The sequence below is a fragment of the Canis aureus genome, chromosome 3, assembly GCF_053574225.1.
Source record: "Canis aureus isolate CA01 chromosome 3, VMU_Caureus_v.1.0, whole genome shotgun sequence".
Lineage (NCBI taxonomy): Eukaryota > Metazoa > Chordata > Mammalia > Carnivora > Canidae > Canis > Canis aureus.
In genome coordinates, this window is record NC_135613.1 from 31,304,061 (window position 1) to 31,323,645 (window position 19,585).

At 59.9% G+C, this 19,585-nt stretch overlaps 1 protein-coding gene and 1 long non-coding RNA gene across 8 annotated transcripts in view; one reads left to right on the plus strand and one right to left on the minus strand.

The window, feature by feature from the left end:
* The window catches only part of PRDM16 (PR/SET domain 16), a 314,085-nt gene extending 309,667 nt beyond the window's left edge, over positions 1 to 4,418 (minus strand). For all 5 annotated transcript variants that reach the window (XM_077891516.1, XM_077891514.1, XM_077891515.1 and 2 more), the window contains exon 1: positions 4,138 to 4,418. In XM_077891516.1, coding sequence (XP_077747642.1) covers positions 4,138 to 4,174 — 37 coding nt within the window. In that variant the 5' untranslated portion in view covers positions 4,175 to 4,418. The remainder of the gene's footprint in view (positions 1 to 4,137) is intronic.
* Positions 4,419 to 5,002: 584 nt separating this feature from the next.
* On the plus strand, positions 5,003 to 17,730 carry LOC144310504 (uncharacterized). Of its 3 annotated transcripts, none has more exons than XR_013376228.1 (3): positions 5,003 to 5,148; positions 5,646 to 5,927; positions 8,967 to 14,155. It is a non-coding gene; the product is annotated as an uncharacterized LOC144310504 (long non-coding RNA). The 3 variants fall into 3 exon arrangements; XR_013376229.1 differs by lacking the exon at positions 5,003 to 5,148 and having other exon boundaries at positions 5,159 to 5,927; positions 8,967 to 10,237; positions 10,781 to 17,730; XR_013376227.1 differs by lacking the exon at positions 5,003 to 5,148 and having other exon boundaries at positions 5,159 to 5,927; positions 8,967 to 17,730.
* Positions 17,731 to 19,585: the final 1,855 nt, after the last annotated feature.

The following is a 19,585-nucleotide window of genomic DNA, read 5'->3' on the forward strand; positions in this document are numbered from 1 at the left end:
TAGTCCTCCCGCGCCCGCTCCTCCCGCTGTAGCGTCCAAGACTTGTTACACGGGTTTGATTCAAAACCTGATAAATTGTCTTTAACGCTATTTGAAATTTTTAAACGAAATTATTCAAAAGATTTTTAATCCTGGATAATTTTTGTTGAAACTCTAATTATACATCACCTTAATTACCAGCCCCAGCCCCCCAAGGATCCCTAATTGCCTCCTAATTGAATAAAACAGGGGGCTAATCGAGCCTACAGCGGCCCTGTGAGCTGACGGCCTCCCCCTAGGGGCCCAGTGGGGGGAGCCTCCCGCCGGCCCCACCGCCAGCACCCGGCCTCCCAACAGAAACGTCGGGACCGGGTCCGCAGCCCCGTGCTGTAACTCAGGGTTCTCAGGAGCCACGGGTCCCGGAGGGGCGGGGGGCGCGGCTCAGCCCGCACCTGCTCCCTGCCCACGGCCAATAGTATGTGCAGGGTGGCCCGGTGGGTGTCCGGTGGCGAGGACCTTCCCCTGGGAGCCCGCTCGGAGGTCACCCGACCAACAGGACTTGGCACCCGCCCCCGCCCACAGGCCTGGGCGCCCAGGCACACCCGCGGGGCCAGTGGTGGAGCCAGAGCCTGCAGGCACTCAGCGCACTGCCGCAGGGCACCTGGCCTTGGCCGCCAGCCCTGCACCCCGCCCCTCCTCCGTGGCCTCGGCGTTTTCGCCCGAAGCGGGGCGAGTCGCTCGACTCCTGCCGGACATTTCCTGGCACTGCTGCCCTTCTAGGCGTCCAGACAGGAGGCTGCCGTCCTGGCTGCGGGGAGAGAAGTGGTGGAAGGGGCAGGCTTTCCCTGGCCGGCGGGAGAAGGGCAGGGCCCAGCAGAGCCCGAGCCCCGCTGCTTTCTACTTCGGAGAAGGAACCGGCTAGGAGCTCAGCCTCCAGCCAGGCTCCCCACACCCTGTCACACACACGTCACCCTGAAGATGCACACACAGGACACACCATGTCCGGCATCAAGCAGAGGTAGCACTCCCACCTCCACCCCAGGGGGCCAGGCGGCAGTTGTCCCCAGGACACTATCCCCAGGCCTGGACTATGTCATGTCTAGTTGTCTTAGCACGTCCATGGTGATCAGGTCTCGGGGCGGCTCTGATGGGGGCTCTCTGAGAGCACATCGTCTCGTGCACAGGGCCCCCCAGCTGTGCTACAAGGGCAGGAGGGCACCTGGGCTGTGTAGACCCCCATACCTGCCCATCTGGTTCACAACAGTGGCAGAAACACAAAGCTTTTGTTAGGCGTTTTGTGTTTAAATGTAGGGCAGGGACAGCCCCGATTCCCCACGGGCCAGCAAGCGCCCTGGCCTGTGTGAGGGGACCTGGACCTACCTGCCTTCACTCTGTCCCCAGCTGCCTAGGCTCACTCTGTGAGGTGGTGAGCACCTCAGGGCCCTCTGTCCTTGGAAAGCTCAACTCACAGCCCCCAGGGTGGGCCCCAGAAGTGCCACCAGCTCAGTCTGCATGCAAGCCCCGCAGGGAGACCCCTGGAGTGGGGTCCTAGTGAAACACAAACGAAATTACAGCCACAGATGCAGCCTCCGGGGCAGCCCTCAAGCTCTGACTCAGGGGTGACACTCACTCACACACTGACCAGGTTGTCCTTCTGCTCCCCGCATATGGCTTCAGGCACAGCCCAGCCCTGCACCCAGGCCTATAACTGTGACCTCTCTTTCTTCCCCCAGCCCCCTGCCCCTGGCCGCGATGTGGCTTGCAGGAGGAGGTTCTCCTGGCGGCACTGGGGCTGCCCTGCTGCCTCAGATTCAGGTTATGGAGGCAGGTCCCCAGGGACCTCCACATCTGCTTAAAATATTGTCCTATGAAATGAAATTCCTCAGCTGATCCTGTGCTCCGTATCGGGCAGGCAGCTGTGGCCCTGTGCCGGCCTCGGCCACCTCTTCGGGCAGGGCTGGGGACAGCTGTCCCGGCTGTGAGGGGTTTCCAGCGCTTGCTCCTGCGGGCTCCAGCGGGGTCTGGGCCGGACACACTTGCCCCGCTTTGGCTCCTTCTCACCATGGACTCCCAGGACAGGGAGACCTGTGCTCTGCCCTATCTTCGATTCTGGTCCCCTGGCCTCAGGGCCAGGCACCCATTCCAAGTGGTGAGAAGAGCCAACAGGGCCCCCTTCCCCACCTGTTGGGGTGGAGCAGGCAGGCAGCCGAGTGCAGGACGCTTTGCTGTTTCCAGGGCTGCGCTGGGGGCTCTGAGCCGCCTCTCGCTTACAGCGAAGGCCCAGCCAGAGCGCGGCTGCACGTCCCACCGTAGGGCTCCAGCCGCAGGTCCTTCCTCGGCCCGAGCCTGACCGGGGCAGCCTGCAGCCCAGGAATGAGACTCAGGAAGCCGCCGTGCTCACACACCAACACCCACACCCCCAGGCCTGCGGGCCCACAGGTAGCGGGCACCCAGCCCTGGCGCACCAGCCACAAAACACTGGGGCCTTGTTCGCACCAAGAGGGGCCAGAGGTCAGGGGAGACGGAGGAGGCCGAGGCCCCGAGCACGGGGCAAGGGAGACGCGCCGGAAAGGTGCGCCTCCAGGAGGAGCCCCACACAACTCGGGGGCTCCGGGCCGTCCTGCCTGCGCCGGGAGCTGCTTTTCCCCGGTGCTCCATGGCGCGCGCCGGGCCTAGCCCCGCGGGGCCGCTGTCCCGGGAGCCAGGCCGACCCAACCACGACAGCACAACTTCTTCGGAAAGTGTCGGAGTTCCCAGCCCACCAGGCTCGTGCTCGGGGGCTCAGCCCCGGTGCGGAGGCTCGGCCGGCCAGGGTCAGGCGGGAGAGGGGCGGGCGGAGCGGCCTGGTGGTCGCGCGGGGATCCCAGGGGAGCTGGCCTGGCGCCCCCGGCGTGGGTGGGCGGGCGGCCGGCGGAGGAGCGGGCGGCTGGCACCGCGGCGCCGGTTCGTCCCCGCGCGGCGCTCCCGCTTCGCTGCAGCCGGGCCTCGGCCGGGGCTTCGGGAGCCGCGCTCTCCCCGCCGCGGCTCCGCCGCTCCCACCTGCCCTCCGCCGGGGCCGCGGTCCCGGGCCCGCGGGCCTCCCCGCCGATGGCGCCAGCGGTCCGGGAGTGGAGGGAGCGCGGGGGCCCGGGCGCGGCGGCAGGCGGCGGGGCGAGCGGCGGGCGCACCGGGCCGGCGGCGCGGACCCGGCGGGCGGCGGGCCGGGCGCGCGGAGCTCGGGGCTCGGCCCGAGACGGAGCGAAAGAGAAAGTAAGAGCGGGGACCGGGCAGCGTCGCCGCGGGCAGCTCCGTCCCCTCCGGGCCTCGGGGCTGCGCGTGCGGCCGGGGCGAGGGGGGCGGCGGCGGCGGCGGGAGGCGGGGGCGGCCGGGCGGGGACCCTCCCGCCGGAGGCACGGGCTCCCTCCCGGGCCGGCCGCGCGGGTGCCGGGGTCCCGGAGTCCCGGAGGAGCGCCCGCCGCCGCGCGGGGCACGGGGCGGGAATACACTTGGCGGCCGCGGGGCCGGCCCCGGAGGACGTGTCCGTGTTGCCGCCCCGGCGGCCGGGCTGTCGTGCCGCCGCCCCTGCCCTGCGCCCGCGAGGCGCGGTGGACGCCGGCCCGCGCCCCCTCCTCCGCCCCCTCCCCGGCTCGGGGTCTCCCTCCTCTGCGCCCAGCTGGCGGACGCCAAAGGCGGTGCTCTAGCGCCCACTATTTCAAAAGCCCGGAATATGATTTGACCAGGACTGAGAGCCACTCCGAGAGAGAGAGGGAGAGAGCGAGCGAGGAGGAAAAAGTTGCTCTCCCCTTTCGTCAACTTTTCGCTAACTTTCGCTTTTCGCTCCCCTCCACCCCCAGCCCTCCCCCTCCGCCCCCCTCCCCGGCCCCCACCGCGCGCCTCGGGTTCCCGGGCCCGAGCGCCTGACACTGGGGGGGGGAGGGGGTTCGCGAGGAGGGGGCCGGCGCCTTCGGGGAGCGCGCGGCCCGGGCGCCCCGAGCCTCTGCGCCGAGCCCGGCCGCCCCGGAGCGCGGGAGGCGGAGCAGCCCCCGGGCCGCGCGGCCGACCGGAGGGCCGGGAGCCCAGGGCGCGCCGGCCGCGCCCCGACGCGCACCCCTGGCCCGGGCGCCCCGGCCCCGCGGCCCGGACCCGGCGGCGCGGCGCGGCCGAGCGCGGGAGACTTACTTTTGGCTAGCTTCCTCGCCCTCGCCTTGGATCGCATGGTGTCGGCTCGCGGAATCTCTCTCCTCCTCCTTGAGTCCAGAAGCAGCTACACACTATCTTCATCTCCCCAGCATTGTCAGTTTGGACACCTTCGCACATGCGCACACAGCACTCAATCTGACACCCCTCGCCGGGGCCAAAAAAACTTTGCAATGTATTCATCATCCTCATCGTCGCGCCGCCGTCGCCGCCGCCGCCTCGGCGCGGGATTGGGGGGCTCTCCTCGGCCTTCCCGGTCTTCCTCTCACTTATCTCTCCCCCCCCGCCCCCTCCCCCCCCTCCCCTTTCCAGCGCAGCTCGGAACTGGCCCTTTAAGAACACATTCCGTGCTCTGCGCTCCCGCCCGGGGCCCGCACCCCGGACACTTTAAAAGGACCCAGGTGGCCCCGGAGGCGAGGTGACGATGCCCCCACCCTGCCCCTGCGCCGGCCGCGGGCGGAGTGGCGGCGGCGCGGGTCCGCGCCCCTTCCCAGGACGGGGGCGGGGGGGGGGACGCGCCCACAGTTCGGACGCGGGTCTGGCTGGGTTGGCTCCGTTTTATGGCATTTTATTCCTAATTAAAAAGCTTTGCGTCCCGCGTCGCCCCGGCCTGCTCTTCTCCCCGCGTCTCCCCGCGGCCCCCGCCCCGCCCCGCCCCCGCCCGAGGGGGTGTCCCAGCAGCGCGCGCCGATCCCGGCTCCGCCGAAGCCTCCTCCGGAGCCCCCTCCGGGCCCCGCCGCCCCCCTCGGCCTGCCCGGCTCCCGCCCCTCCCCTTCGCCCCCACCCCAGCGCTGCTGCTCCGGGCTCCGCGGCTCAAAAACAACAGCGGTGGCGCCGCCAGCTCCGCGCTCCGCCACAATCCCGGCGGCCGGGGACACTCGGACCCGCCGCGCTCCGTCCGCGCGGAACCGCGGAGAGCCGCGCGCGCGGGCACCGGGGAGGCTGCGCGGGGGGCCGGCGTCCGAACCCGGCCACCGCGGGGGCGGGCCCCAGGTGAGTACCCGCCGCGCGAGCCCCCGAGCTGGGCCACCCTCGGGGAAGTGGCCGCTCGCGGCCCAGGTGAGGAGCGGGCGGGAGGGCCGGCGGAGCAGGTGGCAGTGCGAGGGCGGGAGCTGACCGGGTGCTTCTACCTCGCAGCCCTCCGACGCGGAGGGGAACTCGAAACGTCCGGGCCAGGGGCCTGGGAACTCCTCCCGTGTGTCTGAGATTGGAGAGGGACATGGGGGCCGACGCAGGCGCTGACCCCGGCCCTGCCGGGGACGCGGGCTCTGCGGGCTCAGGGACCTAAAGCTGCCCCGGAGTCAGCCTGAGCGGGGCAGAGGTCGAGCCTTTGCTGGGGTCTCTGCAGCCGCGGGTGGGCTCCTGGCTGTGCGCCACTCCCCGTGTGCCCCATTTGTCGTGCCGTGAGACGAGTGGCACCCGAGCCCTCACCACGGGAGAGGTGAACGGGTAAGGGCGGAAGGACTAACACGGAGACCCTGGGGTCCTAGCCGAGGCGCTCAGGATGGCGAGGGGTGTGCGGCCGGTGCTACCCCCGAGGAAGAGCTCCACAGAACAGGGCTTGGCGGGAGCCAGAAGCGGCGGTGCGTCGGGCCTTCCCGCCTCCGCACTTCACAGCTGCCTTCCTGTCTGAATTCAACTGGCCGGAGCGTCCACGGTTTCAGGGGTGCCCAGCCTTGCACTCTGCTTGCAGCCCCAGACGGAGAAGGCACTCTCCGCCCTGCTCTGTTTCTCCCTGAACTGAATGCAGCCTCCACTGTTTCCGGCCCTAGGTGAGTGTTGACCACCGGCACCAACAGGGGCTCCAGGGGCAGCTCAGTCCCCTTGCACCCCTCGCTCTGCCTGTCTCAGTCCCCGCACCCCTCGCTCTGCCTGTCCCCGTGGGCTTCGTGGAGAACTGCCCGGTCAGAGGCTCCTTGGGCCTTGCTGCCAGGTTCTGGGGTTTGGGTGGGCCACCCCTAGCAGAACCCACTCAGTCTCAAGGTGAGGGGTCACTGGGAGAGGAAGGAAGGAACCTGGAGCTCAGAACTGGGAGTTGTTCTGCTTACCCCAGCCAGGGCAGGCTTCAGCCCATGGACCTCACCTGGCTGTCGCGCCACTGGCCAGAAACAACACAAGGTCACCCTCCTATCTCAGCCTCCCTCGTCCTCCTTGCTGGGAACCTCCTAGCAAGTTTGGGTAGGAGACCTGGGGGGAATAGGGTGGTGCCTTCGAAGTACTCCCACCTGCACAGAAGGTCCTACCCTATCCTCCACTCCCCACCCAAGTTCAGGCTTCCTTTCCCTCTGGCCTGGAGGCAGCCCTGTAGACTCCAAGGTTCAGAAGACCCAATCTTCTTCTGGGGGCACCCCAGCTCACTCTGGCCCTCTCTCTCAGCTCAGAAGGTGATTAAAATCTTCTGGATCCTGGCCAAGCTGTGCCAGGACACTCTCTAGACTCTGGGACTGCACCCCTTTCCAGGGCCTGGGGAAGGAGGGCAGGTGGGAGGCTGCACTGTCTCTTCTCTGCCCCCTGCCAGGGCCCTGGGGCGGGGGTAGGGGCTGCAGCTCCGGGTCTGCCTGGGGAGAAAGAACCAGGGCTCAGAAATGACAGGAGATGACCTAGCTGCTGACATCCCCAGGTGCCGCTCGGGCAGCGCACTCACTCCCATCAGCCCCAGGCTGTTGCAGGAGCCTGGGCAGACTGTCCCCAAGGCCACGGCCCTGGCCTGGCCGGGCCCTGCCCCCGCGTGGCCGGATTTAGAACCGAGAACAGGTCAGGCTATGCAGAGTCCGCAGAGAGAAGGGTGAAGAAGAGGGAACCAGACATGGGTCCAGACCGCAGCCCAACGTTGCAGACATTTGGGGACTGGGACATGGGGGAACAGGTATGGGCCCGGTGAGGGTGAAACAGGAAGAGGAGTGCTTTTCAGCTTGTTGATACTGAAAGGTTGGAGGGCACTTTTCAAACCTTGCCAAGCTTCAGGGAGTCTTGTGACTGGCTTAGGGGACCTGGCACTGGGGTGTGGGAGTGCTGCCACTAACCTTGGCTTCCTACTGTGGGCCGAGTGGTCCACAGTCCAGAGGCCCGTGAGGTGTGGGCTACAGGGACACATCCTTCAGGCTATTAGGTTTTGGAACCGACTTTGTTGCTGGGGTCCAGGGTACTGGACAGAGGACTTTCCCCCTGCCTTTGCCACAGCCTGGAGTCCCACTTGAGACAGGAGCTCTGCCTACACAGCCTTTCCGGCCAGCAGGGAGGTGCTGATGGAGACCCAAGACCATTTAAACTCTTTTGGGAAGGGGCTGGGTTTGGGACCATGAGCAAGCTGGCCCTCAGTGCTGCAGTAAGCATTATAGCAGGCAGCCAGGAAGCAGGTCACCAACTCCAGGACGCCCCGGAAGCCTTGAGTAATGATACTGCCTGAACTCCCAACGATACTGTGGACTCCCAGAGCTTAGTGTCTTGGGTGAGAGGGTCCCTTTGCTTGGCTAGGACTCACACCCCCTGCCAACTCGAAAGGCTTGGACTCTGGAGAGGTCTGCATTGTGGCCTGTGTGTACCGGAAGGTGCAGGGTCCTAACCAGCCCAGTCACCTGTCCATGCAGAGCCCAGCTTCAGCTTGTGCACGGGCAGGTGGGAATGGGAAGTCCCCGTAGGCCAGATGCACTGACCCGGACAGATTCTCACTGCCCCCTCTCCCTGGCCCCTAGCCCTATCTGTGCCCCTGAAATTTGGCCAAAGGCTTCCAGGCACTCAGTCTCTGGCCTCAATTGGATTCCAGGTCAGGCTTTGCTCACCCTCCAGTTCCTGCTCAGAAAAAGTGAGTAGCTAAAAGAATAACAGCACACCACCCTTAGTTTACATATGGGCTCTCCCTGGAGATCTGCTGCCCTGAAAGGGTCCAGACTACCAGTCCTCAGCCCACCCCCATCACAGGCTGAGATGGGGGTCTCCCTCTCTAGGCACATTCTCCTGCCCTATGTTAGGTGGAAATGTCTCCCAGATTTGAGCAACAGAAGGCTTAGAGACCACCAGGATGCTTGGGGACAATCTGGTTTGGTTCCCACTCCACGGAAACGGAGGTGGTCCTGGCACCCAGCAGGGGGCTCAGTGCGGACTGGATGCCCTGCCTTCCAGCCCTGGGGCCAATAGCTAGCTTGAGTGTTTGGTCTAGAAAGGGGGAAGGGTTGGGGCATGGACTGTCTCTGGGAGAATTTGTCCTCCCCAGGGTGGCCTCCACACTGTTCCAGAGTGGGTGCCTCAGCTCCAGACCGGGGCCACCGCAACCACCCCCAAGGCTCTGGGGTTAATATTCCAGGCCCCCTTTTGCCTTTCTTCCTACGCAGAGCCCAGGGAAGCTGGCTGTGACCCAGCTAACTTTGGAGGACAACGGGGCCCACAGGCTCTGATTTCTGGCCCAGCGAGTTCACAGAGTGGTGTGGCAAGGCTGTTTGTTCCCTGTGCTGCTCACAGTCAAGGTCTCCGGGTGCCCACGACCACTCCCTGCTCTGGAGCGGGTCCTGAGAGCGTCGGGGCACTCTCAACCAAGACGTCCCAGGAATGCGAACCATGTAGTCGATTTCGAACAAACCCCAGATGTTTGGAAACCTACTTCCTTCACAGGCAGGAGGACATGGTTCCTTGCAGATGGACAGCCTCTTGGGAGGGCCCCAAAAGATTTCTCGTCCCTAATCTACATCCCCGAGTCCTGGGTGGGGCAACTATCTCTCCAGAGCGCGCAGATGCGTGCGCGACGGCACCTGGGGCCTGCCACGTGCAGTTGGGGGCGTAATCAGGAATATTTTTGTTTGTTTTGTTTTTAATTTAAGAGATCGAAGCTGTGGGCCTGAGCTCCCCATTTGAATTCTCGGGGAGGAGGTTGGCTCCAGCCAGGATCCCGGGCCCAAGCCGGCTGTCACGAAGTGCAGGAAGCCCCCGAATGCTGCTTCCCCCGCTGCGCGCACGGTGGCCGGGACTACGCGGCGGCTCCGCAGCGGGGCTCCTGCAGCTGCGCGCGGGCTCCGGCTTCTACTGCGGGAGCAGCGAACCGAATCGTTCCCACGCTTCCTCTCCATCCCGGACCTCTCAACACCCGCCAACGAATGCCGCAGCCGGTTTGCGCCGACGCCGACCCCTGCGCGGGTCCTGCGCCGCCCGGAGCGGGGACTTCGCGCGGCGCTCATGCTCGGGCCGCCCGCCTGCGCGCCGGGAGCCACCGCGTTCCCCCGAGCGCCCGGCCCAGCAGCGCCGCGGAGCTTCGCGCCGCGGAGGTGGTGCCGTGGCTCCGAAGGACGCTACCCGCGTGGACGTGGCCGCCTCCTGCCCCGGTTCCCGCTGAGCTCCGGCAGGGCCGTGGCGGCCACGGAAAAGGCAAGCCGGGTCGCTATCCCGGCGCCCGAGTCTCGGGGCCGCTGCGGGGGAGTCTGCCCTCCGCCTCCCCAAACGCCCCAGACCCCGAGACACGGCCCAGACTCCTGGTAACTTCGCAGACGCTCAGGGTCGGCCTGCGCCGCGATCCACAGGCCGGCTTGCAAAGCCCCTCCTCTCTGTCCTCTCTCGGCTCTGGTCCCTGCTCCCACACCGGCCACCCTCTTAGTTTGGAAACCGAATTTCGCCTTGCGTCCTGCGGGCCGACAGGACGCAGACGTAACCCTGCAAATGCCCTGCAGGGATTGCTTCCCGCCTCGGCTGCAGCATCTGTGAAGTGGCGCCCCACTTCCCCGCGCCCCTCTCGCTGGCTTCTGCGGGTGGGTCGGAGACCCGACGGACTGTTGGGAACCCCGGCGGGACTAGCGCAGCCCACCCCCTGGGGCCGTTTGCCGGCCGAGGCCCCGAGGCGGTGCCCAGACTGGAAGGGCCCCGGCCTGTCCCGCGGTGCATCCCGCGTCCCCTCCAGGGCTCGGTGGAGGGGGTGAGGATCCAGCCCCGCCGGCTGGGCGGCTCCTCTCCACTCCTGCACGTTCCTCCGCGCCGCGATGCAGGGAGGCTGAACACCCCAGCCGCCCTACTGTCGGGCCGTACCACCGGGCTCCCCAAACCCCGTGGAGGGCGGATCCGGGGCTGCAGGGGCGAGGACGGGCGGCAGAGGCCTTAGTCCCAGGTGAGCTCCCAGAAGGGAGTCCTCCCCCTCTCCCTCCTCCTCCCCACGCTGGGGCGGCGGGAGGTTCCGGGCGCCTGAGCAGGCTAGTCCCGGCCCGTCTGGGCGGGGCCAAGAAGGCGTGACCTTGGGCTTGCGGTCGCCGCACTCCACCCCGCCTAAGGGTGACTGTGGGGCTGGGGGTAGGGACCCAACGGGAGGGCCCGGACGACTGCGCTCTACCCTGGGCAGGTCCGAGGGAGGGAGGCAGGGGAAGGGAAATGCGGTGGCCAAGGGGATGCCCGGAGGGACACCCTCTCCCCTGCCGCCATTCTAAACTAGTACTGAGGGGAGCGGAGCTGATGACGACCAGGATTGCCTCTGGGGGAGGGAAAACTTACCTCTCCTGCAGAATAACCGGAATCAGGGATCCCCACCCTCCCTGTCTCCCAGGACCCGGCCTCCTGCCCCTGCCCCAGGCGCCCATGACCCTCGGGCTCTAGGAATGGAGCAGGGCCCAGCCTCTCTTGGCTCTGGTGCCTGATGCCTAAACTTTAACACCTGCAGGGCTTGCAGTGTCCAGCTCCCCAGCCCTCCTTCCCTTCTGCATCCTGGACGAAGCTCCAGTGAAGGAACGCCGGAGGCCCAGATGGCAGGAACACACCTGCACCCAGCACAGACCCATGCACCCACTGCAGCCCAGGCCAGTGAAGAGACCTCACTGAGGATCCACTGTGTGCCAGGCCTGTGTTAGGGTGAAGAGGGCAGGGTCCTGGCTGTGAGCAGCTCTTCATTTATGGGACAGACCCCCTCACCCCCAGGAGAGCCACAGAATTAGGATGGGAGTTCAGGGTGGAGAGCTCCAAAGGGTTTGGGCACATGGCCTTCCCTGTTCCCCTCCAGGCCTAGATCTAGAAGACAGTCCAGGTGGAGGGTGAAGACAAAACTTTAGGGAGTCAGACCCAACTTCTTCCTGACTCCCTCCTTCCGGTCCTTCCCTGCTATCAGCCCCCAGCTTACTGAGCACCCTGAATTCATAATGTGTAGTATGGGGGAAAACAAGCAGGGTATTGTGGAGACAACTGCATGCAGATGAGGGCTGGCACTTCCTGGGGGGGATCTCGGTTGTTGGAGCTGTCATTGGTAGGGATCCCTGCGCCCTCTAACTCCTCCTCATCCAGAACCCAGGTCAGTCTAGGAGCTCTGAGTTGGGGTCACAGAAAGCAGCTGCTCACTCCCTGGCTAGACACAGAGGGCAAGTCAGACCAGGAAGAACAGGGCTCCTGGGGACTTCAGATCCCATCACCCATGCAGGTCTTATTGGGCTCCCAGAGCCAGGCCCCACCCTCTCAATCTTGACCTGCCCTAGTCTCACCTGGTCTCCTAGCACTGGTGATCAGTGCTTCCCCCCTCCCCCCAGGTCTACTCCTCCTCTCCAGGAGGCCGAGGCTCTGGGATCACACTGCAGCAATCTTGTATACACTGACATATGGCCAGAGGCCCCTCTATAAGGTAGAGTGCTCCTGGAACTGGCTGTCCTGTAGTACTGGTAAATACAGGGCCTATTTCCCCTCAGCAGACCTGCAGTTCCAGGGCATCTTGTGCCTCTACAAAGCCACAGGGCTGGCCCAAGTTTGGGAGCCTTCGTGAATAAAAGAATGAGTCACTAATGAATGAAGAGCACTGAGTGAGAAGGAAGTGATCTTTAGATCTGATTTCAGCCCTGAAGACCAGAGGCAATGGGGGGAGCGGTGATCTTACTGGACATCACAGTGGAGGCAGCAGCCCTGCACTGAGCACCTGAGTCTTAGTGACCTGTCCTTCACCTATCCCGACTTGCAAAGGGCTGCCCTGCTTCAGCAGCCTGATCCAGTCCCACGTGATGGGGACACAGCAGTGAGCAAGCCACCCAGGTCCCTAGTTGCATGCTGGAAAAGACAGCTAGCTTGCTCAAGGGGGCCTCTGCGGGATGATGGGGGCAGAGGGTGATGGCAGAAAGAGAAACTTGGTCTATCTGTGGGGCTTTCTGGCTTGCAGTGGTGGAACACAGGTGGTCTGGGCTCCCGTGCCAGGCAGGATGCTGGCCTCTGCCCCACAGCTGGCCTCTGCTGTGTCACGGCACTGTGTGGCCCTCACAATGATCCCGTGTGGTAGGAACTATAATGGTTTGCACCTTACAAATGGAAAACTGGTACAGGGACATGTCATCAAGGCAGGAGAGTGAGATCCATCTGTCTGACCACAAAGCCCTCCTCCAGTGACATGCACAGCCAAGTGATGGGCTCCAGGGTGTGTGCACAACAGAGCCACTGCTGCAGAGGGATCTGTGTTTGGAGTGCCTTCTTGAGTTTCTTGGCGGTGCCAGGAGTGTGAGCCCCAGAGGGTGTGCTGGCATCGCAGTCACCCACTTGCTCCCGACAACCGCCAGGATATTTGTTTGTGGGTGTCCAGAAAGACTGAGCCACTTGCGATACGTATTTCCTCTGAGTCCAGCCCTTGCTGGGAAGTCCAGGTCCCCTTCTCCTTCCCAACACATACCTTCAAGGGCAGACACCCCAGAACTGTTCTTTGGCCCTCACTGGGACAGGCTCCACCATGCCCCCTCCTCAGCCGGTGGCTTCACAGGCTCAGTTCAAGGCTAACATGCCAAGCAAGTGATGCTCAGTGTCGAGGCTTCTACCAAGGCATTTCCAATCATAAAAAAATATGTGTCAGTTAAGTGTGTGTTGAGCCTGGACCACATGGGACATAGTTGTTCTAATAAACACGAGTAAGCCAGTTTTCACATTAGAGAAATAACGGTTTCTAGCAGAAATGTGGTGCTGTTAAAAGGGGTTAATTAATAAACAGCAGGTGATTGTTCGTGGCACATTGTGGCAGAGAGTAATTTCCATTTTAGAGGATGGAAGGGCCAAATACCCTCCCCACTCAGCATTTTTGTGTAATAATCACCTTGGCTTCACCTCCGCCTTTAATTTTTACAGCTGGAGCTGTTTACCATCTTCCAACTTTCACTAAAAAGGAAAAACCATCGCTTAAACAAAGCCATTGAGAACTCAGCATCGTATGTGGATTTCTTAACATAAATAAATCATACAAACCAAGATTTATGTTCTCCGAATGATGTCATTCATTGAAGGCTGCCTTCCCGATCAGATCAGCCTCTACCGATTTCCTTGTGTGTGTGCGCGCCCGCGCTTTCTGCAAAACAAGGGAGGCAGTGCTGGCCTCGGCCTCAACACTCCTGTCTCTCTGCTCAGCCCAGGACTCCAGCAAGGCCTGCCTACATTCGCCCAGGTTCTTACCATTTCAACCCCATGAATCGCTGTAAAGCTTTGCTTCTGAACAGTAAGTTCGGAGGCTGGAAGACTGTTCAAGCTTCCCGGGGAATTTCTGCAGATCCCAGCAGGAGCTGAAGGTCCTTTGGCTTCTCCAGAGTCCAGTGACGCTGGCTACAGAGGAATCACTTTGAAATGAATGAGGAACAGAAAAAAAACACCATTAATGGGGGAATGAGATATGGTTTACCCTTACCATGGAGGAATCTATGGTCATAAAAAGGAACAAAGTCCTGCCACACGCTGCAACTTGAATGAACTCAACATCATTCTCAGTGACAGGAGCTGGTCATGAAAGGCCACGTGCTATATGAGTCCATTTATATGAAATATCCAGGATGGGCAAATCCATAGGGAGAGAAGTTGGATGAGTGGTTGCCAGACGCTGGGGCAGGAGTAAGTGTGTGTTGGGGGGTGACTGCTCATAATAGATATGGGGCTCCTTCTACATGTGATGAAGATGCTCTGGAACCAGCTGGTTGAGATGGTTGTACAACACTGTGGATGTATAAATACTACTGAGACGTTCACTTTAAAATGGTCAATGTTGTGATATGTGAATTGTATCTCAATACACCTGGCATTAAAAGATCACCCCTGAGCATATTTGTTTAAAAGCTTCGTGCTCAACTTTAAATCCTTATTGGATTTGGAACTGAGCATATAGGGAGAGGAGTGTACAAGATGTCTGTGTGCAGCGTGAAAGGGATCACGTGAGTGCTGGCCCAGCACCTTGGGGAAGTCCAAATACATGACCATATTCCTATCTGTGCATCACCCCCACCCCACAATTGCATCCCCTTCCCACCAGCCCAGGGGTAAGTGTTACCGGGCTTTTTGTGTTAACCATCTCCTTGACTCGGTTTAAGCTTCACCACCTAATACAGATCCCTGGAAACGTGAGTCTGGCTGCAGAGTTTAATCAGGTTGAAATGAGTCAGGAGCATTAAAATCATGGCAAAGGGTAGGTGAGATGTGGTCCATTCACACCTGTGGATTGTCATTTGACCACTGGAAAGAATGGGACACTGAGACATCTGCAAACGTGGTGCTTAGTGAGAGAACCCAGTCACAAAAGGCCATGTGTTGTACGACTCTATTTATATGAAGTGTCCAGATCTGAGAAAGAGCAAGCAGGTTGCTGGTTGTCTGCCTAGCTGTGGAAGGAAAGGTGGTGGTGGCTTGGGCAGGTGAAGGTTTCAAGGGATGAGCCAGATCAGAGTCTAGCCCTCCAGCCCCTGGATTTTAACAGAAGACCCTCAGTTGGAAGCCAGGGGGAATTTGGGCTGACCAGTTACAGCCTGGACCTTTTATTAGTTCAAGCAGCATACATTCCCTGCACACCTAGCATGTGCCAGCATGGCCAGAGCCCCAGGGAAGAAGCCGTGGCCAAAACAGACACAGGCATCCTCCCCACGGAGCTCATGTTCTCACAGGGGAGGCAGCAGTGAGCAGGATACTTGAGGACTCTGCAGGGCAGGTGCAAAGTCTCTGCATGCTGCTGGGGATAATTTAGGAGGGAGATGAGGTGAGGAGCATGGCCAAGAAAGACATCTCTGGGGTGGTGGTGACATTTGAGCAGAGACGTGGCAAACTAAGACAAGAACACTGGGCGTGTCTAGGGAACAGCATTTGGGCATAGGGAACATCCAGTGCTGAGGCCCTGAGGCACAAGTGGCCAGGTGGCTGGAGCAGAAGGAGGGAGGGAAGGGGGGCAGGAAATCAGTGCAGGGGGGTGGGGGTGAGGTGGTGCAGATGAAGCCTGAAGATGGAGTTAAGACAGTCAATGAGCCAACCTTGAGGTAGGGAGTTCATCCGGTATGATCCTGGTGGGCTCGATAGAGTCACAAAGGACATGACATGTGGTACAGGGAGGCAAAAAGAGTCAACTGGCTTTGAATTGGATGAGAGTCCCAAGCCAAGGAATGCAGGTGGCTTTCTGAAGCCAGAAAAGACAACAAATGTGTGCTAGACCCTCCACACAGGAAGCCAGCCCTGCAAATCTTTCGATTTTTGCCCAGATTTTCCATCTGCAGAACTGCAAAATGGTAAAGTGTGCTGAGTTCGGCCACTGAGTTTGTGGCAATTTGTCACAGCAGCCACGAGAAAATTCACACAGGCAGCAGGGGAGACAGAGACTTCATCTACACGTGGTCAAGACAAGCTAGGGTCAGTCACTGCAGGGACATTGGCAGTGGCTGTCCTCACATCTGACGCTGCTCCGATGGGGACCGGCTGTCCTCTGCATCCCTCCTGTCCTTCTCATCCCAGCCATGGTCATCACTCCAGGAGCCGAAGCTGCCACCCCATGTGGGCTTCCCCTGGCTCATTCACTCCCCCGTGCCCACGTTATCTTGGCTTACTCTCCTGTCTGTGGAGCACATCCTCTAGGAACTTCTCATAAACCAGGAGATATATTTTTTAGGAGCATGCATGTCTGAAAGTGCATTTATTCCTCCCCCACCCCCCACCCCCGCCCCGGAGTGATAGTTTGGCTGGGTGTGGAATTCTAGACTATAGATGCTTTTCATCCAGAACCATAAGAACATCGCCCCTTGTCTTCTTGCTTCCAGAGTAGCCAATGAAAAGTGAGGAGAACCCATTCCCTTGTGGCTTGTGTGCTACCTGCGTTTTCGTCTTGGGAATCCTACAGAATCCTCTGTGTCCCAAGCATTCTGCTGTGTCCAGTGCTGCGCTCTGGTGTGTGTCTGGTTTCCTCCACTGTGGGTTCTTTCAATCTGGGAGCTTATGTCTTTCGGTTCTGGGAAGTTTTCTGGAAATATTTTGTTACAGATTTCCTGCCCCCTATTTGCTCTGCTCTTTGTTTTTGGAAGCTGATGGTTACTATGATGTTTCCTTCTGTTCACGTGCTCTGTGTACGCTCCAGATGGCTTCGCTCTATTCCTTTTAGTCTCCTGTGGATCCTTGGTCACCTGTTCATGATCTGAAGTGGGGAGGATAGAGTTGGTTGGAAGATCTGAGGTAAGGGAGAGCTTGCTGCCTTTGACACCCACAGGAGGGTGATTCTGGAAGCGCTGGGCGTCGGCATCCTTAGGGACCACTCTGAGGCCCAGGCAGTTCCTCCGGGGAGTGAGGCGGGTCCAATTGCTGGCACTCTGGGGGCCAAGTTGAGATCCCTGCAGTCAGTATCAGGTCATGGCTGCCTGCACTCTGGGGAATAGGCCTTTAGACTTTTGCTGACCTGAGAAGGGGGCAGGGAGCATCTAGGCATCTGTCTCCTCATGACCTCATTTCATGCTGTCTTCCTGATGGCAGCCATTCCTGCATCCCTCGTCTCAGGCTTGCTTTCATGGCCAGTCCTGAGTTTGGGATGCTCTTGTATTAAATACAGTAAAATCCTACCTTCCACACTCTCTGTTCAGAGCTGTCACTCTGGTCTGTGAGCCAGTCACCGTGGGTCCATCTGCGAGTGGGCTTTCAAAAATCTGTGGCTGATCTGCCCTTGCCTGTCCTCTCCACCCTCATGGGTAAATGTCTCTTAAAATCTCTTTTCTGTGGTTGGAGTGGGCTTTGCAGAAGGAGCATATGTGTTGTGTTTAATCCACCATCTGCACCCGGCACCTTTCAGGGCTTCTGTGTCATTTCCACTCCCTCTCTTAGTTTCTGTGTGGCTATTTTAGAAAGGCTGTGTCCATTTGCTGTGTGGGGTCCAGAGGCTCAGAGTGAGGTTTTCTGGGTCCTGACCAGCAAATTCCCTGGAGATCCCATCACTATGGAACATTCCAGCCACAAAGAACTGAGCCACATCTGTTGGTCCAGATGTGGCGTGGACTGCCATGTAGACAATGACATGATGTAGATGTGTGTGTGTTGCCCATACTGATGTGTCCCTGAAACATGGGATGGGGAGGTACCTTTAGGAATATGAATTTAAATATTAACAGTGATCTATACTGAGCAATGAGATTTCAGGGTACTATAACTTTTTTCTTTATTATACTTAGGTAAATTTCAGTTTTTCTCCAGTGACTATATGTTAATTATGTAATTGTTACAATGTTTAAAATTAAGAACAAAATGTTTCCTGTCCTTCAAGAGCTGGCTTAGATGTCATTACCTCCCAGAAACTTCTCTTGATCTCACTGTTGGTAATGCTCCCCTCACCCCACATGTGAGACAGGCATTAAATAAAACCTTATTTTCCAAATATCAATTTAATTTCTGAATTTAAGCCTCTTTTCTCTCAGGACGACTCTTTTCTCTATGGATGACTGGGGACATGCTATGAACTTAGGACTCAGTTTCCCAAGTTGTTCTGATGGGGGTGGGGCATCTGGCCCCAGGCTTCAAGCCTGAGGTGACAGGGTATGTAGGAATGCCAGCTCTGGGGTGAGCATCACTATGGCCTGGGTGCATCACAGCCTCCCTGTGCACGGGGGCTAGTCACACCTGCTTGGGCCCTAGTCTCCCCACTGCAGATGTGAGAAACTTGCCTGCCTCTGGGCTGCTGTGCCCAAAGGTCCTGATGCCTGAGGAGGACTGGAGTGGGGTGCAGAGCACGGAGCCAAACCCCTGCCAGGCTAGGCTTTTTGTTAGTTTCATTCATAATTGTGGTACAATACACGTAGAATTGACCATCTTAACCATTTTCAGGTGTCCAGTTTCGGACATTAAGCACATTCACACTGCTGTGCTGCCACCATCACCCATCCACAAACCCTTTTTGTCTCTCTAAATCATAACTCTGTCCCCATGAAACCTTGAATTCCCAGCTGCCTCCCAAGCTCCTGGTGCCCACCTTCCCACCTTCCTTCTCTGGGGATCTCCAAGGAGCGTGAGGACATGGAACTTGTCCTGTGTGTGGCTGATTTCTCTCAGCACAATGTCCTTGGGAGGGTCCATCCCCAGGGTAGCATGTGCCCAGCTTCATTCCTTCCTAAAGCTGACTACTATCCCACATCATTCATCCATCCAATCACACTGGATGCCTGATTGCTTCCACCTCGCCAGGTTGTTCTCAGTGGTGTTTTCTCATCCCTTGTTGGAATGGGATTGCTTTTGCTCCTCTGCCCCAGGCTTCCCTGCATAGAAAGCTGTGGACTTCTTCAGCAGGGGGCCTCCTTGGAGGACCTCTCTGGGGGGACAGGTTCTCCCTCTCATATTTCTGCCCTCTCCCTCCTGACACTGACCTCCCGAGGCCACATGAGTCTGATCTAATTCCCCCCGCCCCCATGGGTGTGGCATGGGTGCCTCCTCAGAAGACCCCACTCATCACAATGCAGACAATTTGCTTTTTATTTGAGATCTTACTCACTTTTTACCTGAGGCTGAACCCTGAGGGTTGCTGGGGCCCCAGTTGTTCCCAGGTCCTTGACTTTCCCTAGTCCTGGACCCCTGGAAGACACAGGGGCTGGAGCAGAATGCCATCCAAGTGCTTGAAGGCAGAGACTAGCCTCCTCCCACACCCTTAGAATCAGGTGTGGTTCCCCAAAGATGGCCAGGCTAGCCAGAGCCAGGGTTCCAGGGTTCCTGACATTTCCTCCCAGGGAGACCCCCGGGCAACAGGAACCCAGCACCAGCCCCCACTCTTAACCTCAGGCCAGCTCCTCAGACTCAGGTAGGCTCTGGGGAGTGAACCCAGCCTTCCCTGGAAAGAATACCTCCTTGAACAATGCTCCCTCCTGGCATAAGAATCGCACTGTTTAGAAGTGATAAGATGAGCTCCAAGAGTTTTTGCTCTGCTCCTCAGGGAGACATAACTGCCTGAGATTGGTGGTGCAGGCATTACAGACACAAACCCACAGGACCGCATGCTCTCTGGGATAAAGAGGGGTTTGTAAACTCAGGCAGGAGAGCACCAACAGGGAGGCCCTTACCGTAGAAGCAGCCCAGGCTTCAAAGGCATCACTTAACCACCATCGGGGGCCTCTGCACAAACCCAACCAGTGGTTCAGCTTTTCCATTCCACCAGTAGAACCCACCCTGCACACAGACATGGAGGATGCAGCCCTTCGAGCACTGCAGAAAGGGAGTTTACCAGAGTTGCAAGGTCATCTCCTCCAGGAAGCCCTCC